General features: G+C 39.8%; 1 protein-coding gene across 1 annotated transcript in view; it reads right to left on the bottom strand.

Moving 5' to 3' along the window:
* Positions 1 to 447: 447 nt before the first annotated feature.
* The window catches only part of LOC102202413 (bone morphogenetic protein 1-like), a 15,781-nt gene continuing 5,122 nt past the window's right edge, over positions 448 to 11,106 (bottom strand). Inside the window, exons 8-20 of the mRNA XM_005735356.1 lie at positions 10,584 to 10,699; positions 8,259 to 8,361; positions 8,063 to 8,179; positions 7,798 to 7,943; positions 7,220 to 7,415; positions 6,992 to 7,117; positions 4,914 to 5,077; positions 4,549 to 4,729; positions 2,844 to 2,969; positions 2,333 to 2,460; positions 2,043 to 2,256; positions 979 to 1,229; positions 448 to 888 (exon numbers count right to left, since the gene is read on the bottom strand). Of these exons, the coding sequence (XP_005735413.1) occupies positions 754 to 888; positions 979 to 1,229; positions 2,043 to 2,256; positions 2,333 to 2,460; positions 2,844 to 2,969; positions 4,549 to 4,729; positions 4,914 to 5,077; positions 6,992 to 7,117; positions 7,220 to 7,415; positions 7,798 to 7,943; positions 8,063 to 8,179; positions 8,259 to 8,361; positions 10,584 to 10,699 (2,003 nt within the window). The 3' untranslated portion in view covers positions 448 to 753. The remainder of the gene's footprint in view (positions 889 to 978; positions 1,230 to 2,042; positions 2,257 to 2,332; positions 2,461 to 2,843; positions 2,970 to 4,548; positions 4,730 to 4,913; positions 5,078 to 6,991; positions 7,118 to 7,219; positions 7,416 to 7,797; positions 7,944 to 8,062; positions 8,180 to 8,258; positions 8,362 to 10,583; positions 10,700 to 11,106) is intronic.

Genomic DNA, 11,106 nt, shown 5'->3' with positions numbered 1-11,106 from the left:
TAGCGTCCTCTCCGCACGCTCAGCATCAGTGATGATGCAGCTGTAACCACACGCAGCAGGTGATAATTTGCATGCATTTATGCCAAGTTCAGCAAAGGAAAAACTTCCCGATTAGCAAGTAGTCCAGGAGTTTAAGGAATCGTTTTTGATCGGGTGAAGAAAAACTTAACTGCTGTGAAGCAACAACAAGAAGCTGTAGAGGATGGCTGACATACAAACTCAAAAACGAAACTAATTTAAAGCAAAGCCAGATAAGAATATAATCTTAAATAAGAGATTAGGTATGATTCAAGAATACAGTTTTGCTGATTTCCATACATATTAAGTTAATTTATCAAGTAATATAATACATGAAACTGCACTACATCCAACAGAAGTGATGAAGGTTTCAACCTCAGAGAGAAAAAAGTGACACAGTGGAAATTATGATTAAAATAAAAAGGCAAACTATTATCACAATATATACATTTTACATTTTAAAACAGCGCTCCAATCAGCTCATTACAAGTGGTGCGATTGTATATTTATATATGAAATCATTCAAACTGTTACGGTACAGGGCTATATGATGATGAAGAGTGAAGATGTAATGTCTCTGCATGGCTTCAGTCTGTCTAACAGAAGTCAATGTAAAGCGTTTGGGCTGTTGTTTGTGGTATCAACCCGTGCATTCACTCCTCGCCAGGAAATGGGTGTGACCAACCAAATGCTAGGGGTGAAGTCTCCATTTAGGTTTGGGGAAGGTTTGGAAAGTCACTTGCTTACGTGTAATGTGTCCTGGAACTTTGTGCTTATGTAGCGTACATGAAAGCCTTTTTTATTGATGCTGTCATCCGAGTGAAATTTTAGAACAATGGAGTCTCCAGCTGAGTACACGTCCTCTGGGGCCTGAGGAAAAGCAACCGATACAGACAAGTAAATAAACAAATAAATAACAAATAGAAATTAGTGAGCGAGACTGATTTTATTCAGCCCTACCCCAGATCCGCAGTATCGTCCCAGCCTGGGAGACTTGGTGTCAGCGCCGTCATATAGCTCCACATAATCGTACCCGCAGTCAGCCTCCTCTTCAATTTCAAACACTTGGAAGATGATCTCGACACCGTAACCCTTCTCAGCAGTTACCACCCACAAACAGTCAGAGCCTCCAGGGTAGTTGTTATCTCCAAACTGGGCATGGGAGTACAGATCTTTTGTCTTGACCTCTGCTTTAAAGCTTCCTCCACATTCTGAGAATCCACAACCACAAAATTAGAGGGTCAAAAAGAGGAACTCATAAAAGTTAGGAAGGAATGCAGCTGAATTGTGACATTTTTGAGCTTTTATTCTGTCTTCAAAACACCATTTTACTCTATTTTTGCTTGGGGTTTTTTTCTTCTTTTTCAGCAGAGCAGTATTTTATAGTCTGTTTACTACAGTGGCCCTGAGATGCAAAACAACTTAAGAAAACACAGACAAACAGAAAACACTGTAAAAGCAATCAAAACACAAAATAAGTTGAAGAAAATCTTACAAAACATAAGGTGATTTGAATAAAATACAAAGGAAACTGAACAAAGCAAAATAGAAGCTGAATAAAACACAATAGAAGTTGACTAGAACACAAAGACAACTGAAAAAAACAAAAATCTCTCAAAACACAATGGAAGTTGGAAATGGAAACTGAATCCAACACAAAGGATTCAAAGATTCAAGTGTTTTTGAGGAGACATTAACAGCTGTGGAGCTGATGGAGACCAAAACATGGGAAGGCTTTCACTGAGACGTGTTCAAAGGATTCATGGAGTGTTATGATTCATATAACACCGTACACACATGTTTGCTGTTAGCAAAGCAACTGTTAGCTTGTCACTTCTGCAGCTGTTCACTCACATTGGTGTTTTTCCAAAAACGCGTTTGTGTTTGTTATCGTGTTTTTTCTGTTGTCCTTTATTTAACCTTTGTTGTGTTTTGAGTGCTTTTGTAGCATTTTTCTATTTGCTTTTTGTGTTTTCTTATGTTGCAGAAGGTTTGACCTCTCAGGGCCACTGTAGTTTGCTCACCTGCTCTGTACGAAGCCTCAAACCCTCTCTTCTGCACAGAGTTGTCGGAGAAGAAACGCAGGAACATTTTGTTGGCGCTGGAGATGACCGGAGAGGGCTTTTTGGTGCCACAAAACCGTCCCAGAGTCGCGGCGCGATTGTCTCTTCCGTCATAAATCTCCAGATGATCATAAGCGCACTCCAGATGAGCCTCCATGTCGACCTCATTAAAAATCTGGAAATTGTTTCGAGTTAAACTTAAAACGATATAAATGGTTTTGAACAGTTTTAATTTTGGCATCGTGACATACGAGTTTGATTCGATGGCCCGGGGTTGTAGAAAGAGACCAGGTGCAAGCCTTCTTGCTGGGATATTTGTCAGGCCAGTTGGGGCTGGCGATGGTGCCGGACACACTGTTTATCACATGATCACATCCCGCTGTAAAAAAACCAAACAAAAACAAAGCAGGATGCAAAACAATGACAGCTGCACATCATTTCCTTTTCTCCAGCACAAGCATCCTCTGAGGTCATGCTGTGGAAAACAGGCCGAACATATTAACTGTCAAAAATGAAAGCAAAACTAAAGCTGCCCTTAAGCAATCCTACTTTCCCACTCAGGCTATTAATAAATAGTCCTAAGGTCAAACTTTTGTCTGTAAATATGCAGCAGCTGGTAAAGGGTGTGTTCCCTCTAGGAGACTACTTCATCTTTAGATAGTAAGTGAATCACAAACGATAGCTTCATGTGTCCACTAGAGAAAAGTAAGGATATATAAGGCCATACATCACACTGATGAGTGAACAGTGGACATACTGCACCTTCCTTGCAGTCATGCCTGTTGTCGTGCAGCATGAAGCCCCTGCGACACTGACAGCTGTAGCTCCCGAAGGTGTTTACACATTCATGCTGGCAGCCTCCATTACCTTTGGAGCACTCATCTATATCTGCGGACATAGAATAGAGTAGAATAGAATACAATAGAAACTTTATTGTCACTAGCAACAAATTCCAGTGACAAACAGTAACATTGAGATATTGTAGAAGTAATTTGTAATTTTGCTTTTTATTTTGACACTACTACACATAGTATATATCATTTATAAGGATTTGACTGATGTAAAAATAATTCCCAAAAGTTATATAGAGCTTGCTGATCCTGGTACTCTAGGCAGTTTACATAATACATTTCAGAATAATCTGAAATAATCAGAATAGAATTTTTCCCACACTCTAATGTGTGAAAGCAGGCATCAGAACTTATTGGGTCAGACTGAGATTAAGCCTTTCCTCAAGAAGGAAATGTCTGCTACATTAGGCACAGGATTTTAGGATTACATGGCTGCTAGAAATCATACATTGTCGTACTGTACAGAGTTTAAACGTGCTTTTTAGTGTTGCTGAGGAAAAGTAAATAACTTCAGGTAGCTGTTTATCTGATGATATTGCATAAAAACATCTGATCATTAGCCAGACTTTAAAAGGGGAACTATTATGATCATTTTCAGTTCCATATTCTGGAAAATCTTTAGATTTTGATTGTATTATGATTTAAGCCGTACAGTCCAATGGTGAGTAAATGCACCAAATGTTTTTTTCTGATGTGCACAAACTTGTCTGTGTTCTGAATCACAATAAAGTAGCTATTCTATTCTGTTCTATTGAAATTTTGTGCTTTGATTTTATTGTTATATTATTTGACTAGCTTGATTAAAGGGGCAAAAATAAAGAACTGTAAAAGAAGAGAAAATCCTCAGATTTTGATGTGAATAATAAAAATACACAAGAGGAAGAATGTGTTTACACACGAAGACTAAGCATTCTGGGTAAGGTTGTGTAAGATTATATCTCTGTGATACATTATATCTCATTGTGAAGTCAGCGGACTGCATCTTTCTGGTTTTGCCGTTTTCCCTGCACCATACTGTTATTGTCACGGTCCAGAAGATCCGCCTGAGAAATTCTGTGTTGTTTTCTCTTTTTTCTCTCTCCCTCTGTCGCCTGGGCGGAGTTCATTGTGGGCTCCCGCCTTTGGCCTACATACCTGCGAGATGAACACCTGCGTCTCATTAACTGGCCTCTACTAAAGGGAAGAAGCAAGACTGCTCTTCGCTGGCTCGATGCTTGACCTGTGTTAGTGAAATCCTGGCTAGGACACTGCAGTCTAGTTCCTGTGGTTTTGCTTCTTGCATTAACGCATTGTTTCCTGTGTACAGACACCGTGGACCTGCCCTTGTTGCCTACAGAGATTCTGGTGCGAGAGAGGAGTGAGAGACTGGTGAGACACCAAGAGAGACTGAAGAGGAGTGAGAGTGTTCCCCTGCTTTTCCCTGTGGATTCCCTGGAGCCCCGATCCCCGCACCCTTGTATATAGCACTTTGTCACTGTTGCACATTTCACCTGGTGTTTGTGAATAAACCCTCTGTTCTTCCTTTGAGCCAAGGAGTCCTGTGTTTGAGTCCCTCCATAACAGATACATTTACTCTGCAGTTCCTTCTATGCTTCCTAAATCATCAGTCAACTCACCAGAGAAGAAATGAGCCTTGAAGCCTCTCTTGGAGACGGTGCTATCAGACTTAAACTCAATTCTCATGTTGTTCTGCTGGGAGGTGATGACCTCTGGTTTCTCTGCTCCACAGAATTTGCCGTGAAGCTTCGAGTCTGAGCTCAACCCACTGCGCACTTCCACAAAGTCATATTTACACACCTGATGGGAAACACACAGAAATGATCCCTGTTAATAAATGTATTGATGTGCGTCATTCACTTGATGTATTTTTTACACATATATTTTAGCACGAGAGATTTTTATCAGGTATTTATTCCTGCTGAATGCTCTTTAACCATGTGTACAAGCACTTTCCTAGCAAATCACAAAAACCCCCACTAACATCATTCCCTTCGGTTTCAAACACATCAAACACCAGGGTGATGCGATACTGAATGGGTGCCACTAGCTGCCAGACACAGTTCTTGTTGGGTGGGTATTCTTTGGGCCAGCCGGGGGTGATGATGGAGCCATTCAGCATGGTGATGAATCCACCACAGGCAGCTGCTGGTGGGGCAAAAACACAGATTTAAGTGGTAAAAGTAAAAAAAACAAAAAACAAAACCCCAAATCCCAGAAACAACAAAAGAAAACAAAAAAATTTTTTGAAACTGAATGTTATTTTAAAAATAATCGAAATAATTACACTGATGGATTTGAAATTGTGGTACTGGAAATAGAAAAAGACATCCTTAAATTTAACACCATTAGTTAGATTATTTGTTATTATTAAAAAATGAGAGTAAACGTCAGCTCCTACTGCTATTTGTGTCTGCAAACACTTTTAAAACGATGAATCAAAATCTAAGTTCTTAGTGAAGATACAACAGGGGAGCGCTGCCCTCATGTGGTAGAAACAGGAAGCTTCCTTGGAATCAAGACTCAACAAGGTAAAAATCTCATTCTAGTAACACCTGCCAGTCCCAAATACTCAGGATTATTATCAGAAATCATATATATGGCCTATATAACTTTAGGTTTACATCTATCTATTTATAGCACAGGGGAAAAGATGTGGGATTTAACTGTAGGCATAATAGAGCTGACAGCTTAGGCACACTACCGTAAAATTAAGCATGACATCGCAGAAATTCTAAACTACAGAAATTACAAACAGATTTGTCAGCTGCACAATAACAATGTGAATCTGCTGTTTCACCACATCTGAAAGGTGGTGTATTGGACCGGTCACTGTGAAGGCCATTTGAGTACAGTGAAGTCACTGTCCTGGCCAAGAAGCCGGTCTGAGATCATCTGAGCTTTGTGACATTATACTGTTGGAAGCAGTCATCACACACTGGACTCATTCGTTAACCAGAAACCGTTTTACGAGGTGGTTTAAATATCTTTTATTTTGAAAATCTGAACCCTTACCTAAACTCAACTTTATTATGTGTCTTGATTCTCCCTCTAAAGTCAGTACCTGCAGGGATTATGGAATTATTATTGTGCACATGTGTGTTTCCCATAGTGAGTGGGGCCTCTCTAAACATTAGTATCCAAGAAAAAATAACATGAAGTAGCCTCATAAATAATGAATTTCTCAAATAAACTTTTAGAATTATTATTATCATGCTGTGGCACTTTAGGTTTTACAAAATACAAAAAGGTCTCTGCTGCTGAGCTCTTTAAAGGGCCACTTTATCCAAAAGACCAGAGCTACATATACAAGAGATGCTGTCAGGCTTCAAATTTATGCATCGTTCCCCTCCAAAGCTAACGACCCAGTGTTTTAACCCCTAAGACACCTCATCAACCTCATCAGTGCAGGTTGGAGTTTCCATTTTTCTTTTCTGAATCATCAGTCACCATTTGTATTAATTTTTCACAGCAGTGAACTAGGGAAGCTATAGCCTAGTATATTTATATACATATTAATATACTACACTATAATAATAAATAAAGTATAGAATAGTGTAGTGTAAAATAAATAAATAGTGTTTAGTTTACAACATGAAACTTGCATGAAGTGTTTCCATGGTGACCTGCAGAGACATACAGCAACAACACTTCAGCAGAGTCACTGATGGAGGCAGAGGAATCTGCAAAGTTTTTGTTTTTTCTATAGTTTAAGGATTTAAAGAAGTTGGTGTATTTTAAAAGCTGAGAAACTGAGAGTCAAATCCCAGAAAATCGCTCGGAACAGTCCGACTGATAAGTTCAGCGTCACATTTCTTCCCAATTCTGATGCTCAAGTTTGAACTTCAGCAGATCATTTGACCATTTCTTCATGCCTAAATATACTGTCTTGTTGACATGTTTCGATGATTTGATATTTGGTTAATGAGCAGTTAAAGGTGTGCATAGTGAGTATATATCATGTAGAGGGAACATACTCGTCAGAGTGTACTTCATATCGTGAAGCAGTGGCATTCTGAAGTTGACAGTAATTTAATATGAGCAGTCAGGCAATAAACTCACTCTCACAGGTGTGTTTGTCAGCTGCCAGCTCATACCCCGGGTCACAAGCACATCTGTAGCTACCCAGTGTGTTCAGACAGCGCTGCTTGCAATTACCATTGTCAGGTCTGGAGCACTCATCCATCTCTAACAAAAGGAAATGGCAATTACTAGTTTTCTGTGCCAGACAAATGCATCAAACAGGTCTCACTGCCGCCAGATTGTTTGCTGCTAAAATGACCTTCTGACCTTTAAAAAAGTTGGCCGCAAACCCAGCTTTGTTGACCGATCCGTCAGATGCAAACTTAAGCCAGAGCTGGTTGGAGGTGCTTTTGATGTCGTCTGGTTTGTCGTACCCGCAGAAACGTCCGAGCAGCGGGCTGCTCTCTGAAGCGCCGTCTCTCACTTCCACGTAGTCGTAGGTACAACTGTCGTGTTTCTCAATCTGCACAGCGCGGACACAAAAGTCTGCTAATAGACATTACAGCAGAGGATTGTGAAGTCTGTCCAAAGCGTCATCCTCGCCATCCACAAACAATAAAAGTGAGATGGTTTTTTTCTGCTGACACTCTGTAGACTTTTCAAAGTTTAAAAAAGTTGCTATAGTACTATAGTATAGTAGGTAATTATTCAACAAGTTTAATAAAACAAGTTCATAGCAGCACATTAAAATCTTTGCAAATTAGCTAAGACGGTTTTAAATCTTTCCAGGTTGGCCATTCCTCTCTATATGCCAACTGCACCATTCACTGCAGGGACCACCTTTTAATTTTATTTGCTAGCACGTTGCCAGAATGCAGGAATAACAACAAAAGAGGTAATTTTACCTCAAATGACTGAAAGGAGAGGCCAACATTAAACCCCTCTGCCACTGTGATTTTCCACACACACTCTTTGTTGGACTGGTATTCATCAGGATAATTAGGCGACTGGATCTGGCCGCTCTCCCGCTTCACCTCTCCTCCACAGATGGCTGCACAGGAGGTGAGAAGTGACATAAGCACCAGTTGATTACAGTCACAGACTTGCTTTCATATGGCCAAATTCACATCTGTAACAAAAGGAGATGCATGGGAAAACTGAGCATTGTACCTTCATAAACAGCTGAAAATCCTTTGCCCACCCAGCTGCTGCTGCTCCTGAATTCAATCCACAGTCGGCTGTCGGTCGAGATAATCTGAGCTGGAAGTGTGTCTCCACAAAAGCGCCCTGCAAAAGTGCAAAAAAACCCCAAACTGTCATTTCTTCTCGGTAAGAACTTCACATTAGAGACGCAAGTAAAACAGACCTTTTAGAGGAGCCTTCCTCCAGAAGCCGTCCCGGACTTCGACATGGTCGTACCAGCACAAGTGACTCCTGAAGAGGTCCATGGACGTAAAATTGAGAACAATCTAAGATGCAGAGGAGACAGAAGGACACCAGGGTGTTAGCAAATGATCTGGCATCAAGATTCGACATCTGTGTCGTCCCAAAAGAGGTAAAAAAAGGTGGAAGGTGATACAAATTCATTTGGGTTGTGCTAGAAAAAATCTGCCAAATCAAAATGTGTAATCCGATTACTTTTTTCAGGTAACAAGTAAAGTAAAGGATTACTATTGCAAAAAGGTCATTAGATTACTGTTACTAAAGCACGCTGCATTACTGTGTTACTAAAACCGTGATTTTTTTTGCGAGAGTGTCTCATGACAATGATGTAAGTCAGTGTGACCTTCGTGGCAACAGCTGTGTGCAGATCAACAATGGATAATATATCGAGTGCGGGAGAGAGTATGAGCGTGTAGGGTTTAAAGCGTGGAAGTACTGACCTTACTTTGAGTTTGATTCCGTAAAAAGTGACAAAAACATTAGCGTCTGCTGCGCACTACATGGGAAGAAAACTTATTTTTAGAGCAAAAAACCCCTAAACTTTAGAGTAAGCACCGAGTGCGCTACGACGGGAATGTGAAACTCCCAGATCCTTCCACTGACCGCTACGACACACCTGCACCAGGGCAAACCTCCGCCTGTCCCACTCCTGCTTTACAAGTGAAAATAGAGCAACAGGACCACTGAGTCTTTGATTTTATTTATTTTCTGCTGTCTTATTTGTGCATCTATTTGAAAGACTGAGTGTAAACACAACAAACTTTTAATTTATGTGCTGGAATGTGCAGAAAATAGGTTTAAATGTTAAACAATTTTCTTCCAGTCAGAGAATGTTGCAAACACCAGCAATAAGAAAAACGCTGCAAAAGTACACAAAACACAACGAAAAATGACAACAGAAATAGGAAAAACGAAAACAGAAATGGAGAAAAACAGATTTCCAAAAGCACAAGGGAAGTGTTTCTGGGGAGACAATAACCCGACGGACCAGTTGCAGGAGCCCAAAACATGGTAGGCATATTTTATCATGATTCATTTAATACTGATGATGGATTTTCAGGCTAATAGTTAGGCTAACACACTTAACTCTCATCTTTTCCTTTCTCACAAAACCGATAGATCCTCCACTTCTTTTAAGTGTCTCTTAGCATATTTTGGTTGCAACTGGTCCGTCGGGTTATTGTCCCCCCTGAAACACTTCCCTTGTGCTTTTGGAAATCTGTTTCTTCCTGTTTCTGTTTTTGTTTTTCCTATTTCTGTTTCGTTTTTTCCTATTTCCGCTGTTGTTTTTCCTATTTCCGTTGTGTTTCGTGTGCTTTTGCAGCATTTTTCTTATTGCTGGTGTTTTCTTAAGTTGCAGTACGTTTGGCCTCTCAGGGCCACCGTAGTACGACTCATTGTGGTGACGCCTTGTGAATAAGAGCAACCAAAAGTAGCTATTATATGAATGAAATAACTAGACTGACTTAGCCATATTCACCTCTGCATCCATGTGGCTAAATTAGAAACACCAATCAGCCCAAACAAATGAGAAAAAAACAAAAACATATGACTTGGTCACTAATTTATTTGAGAAAATTCTTTCAATATTATACATCTGCGATTGGGAAACTTGTTAACTTAGCAGAAGAAGTAAAGATGATGGTTGCAGTCCATGTGCTGTGAATGCTTGCTAACTAATATGGAGCATTAATGCAACACTTAATGGACCTCATTTGAACTTTACTCAAGTCCTCCTTGCAGAACAGCTTCGACTGTAATGCGTGCGTTATAGTTTCTGCATCTGCTGAAGTTCAAGTGGCATGAATTTCTTCTTCAGATGGCGAGGCTCCGCGCAGATGTCTGCATGCCTGCCAAGTTTTCCCACGCTAAGTTTTTCCTTATGACTTGAGGAGTCACTTGAAGAAACTACATAACAATCCACTAACTACTCATGGGCTCTTATGCATAAATAAGCATAAATAAGAATGACTGCTCGTTTGTGGTATCTGCAGCTATCTGTGTCTGTATTCCCTGGAAAGATGTTAGTGGATTTCCTCACATTAACTGCTAACATCAGGGCTTTGAATTGGCAGTTTGAAAAATAAATTATGATTCTATGATGTGTTTAAGATCATTATCTTGTTGCACTACCACTTTATCTTTTGATTTAGCTCATGATCACTATGGATAAAGACTATAAATTCTTTAGGTGAGTAACCATGCTGATCATGCCCTTATGGAGCTAATGCATCCACATATTGAGTACCTTTTCTCCAGGAGTGACAGAAATCCTCCAGACACAGTGGGTGTATGCCGAGTATCCGTTAGGGAAACCAGGGGAAGAGAAGTTTCCAGAACTGTCCTGCAGACTTTCCCCACATTCTGTCACAATAGGAGATTATTTAAAATATATTTAACTAAGAACTGAAAACAAAGAGTTTATGTGAGGAAAGAAACATTGCAAAGCCTTGACTGATCATCTGATTGGTGTTCAGGTAAAAAAAAAACAAAAAAAAAAAACAGTTCACAAAGGACTTCATTTTAGGGAGAAATAATATCATTTTTAATCAATTTATTTAAACCAGTGATGATGATTAACTCTCAGTCATGAGTGCCTCACAAGCACAGAATTAGTAGAAATGATAAGTGAGTTCCATGTCTTGCTTCAAATAGTGTGTACAATGGGGATAAAAACATATAATCTCCTCTGATTTTTAACACATCTTGAATCTATGCAAGACGATTAGGGCCACTGATGAAAAAAGTGGACACACCTTTTTTTTTCTTTT

The sequence above is a fragment of the Pundamilia nyererei genome, unplaced genomic scaffold (genome assembly GCF_000239375.1).
Source record: "Pundamilia nyererei isolate P.nyererei 1_Seehausen unplaced genomic scaffold, PunNye1.0 scaffold00063, whole genome shotgun sequence".
Lineage (NCBI taxonomy): Eukaryota > Metazoa > Chordata > Actinopteri > Cichliformes > Cichlidae > Pundamilia > Pundamilia nyererei.
Note: the sequence above shows the minus strand (reverse complement) of the source record. Positions and strands in the feature narration are given on the sequence as shown.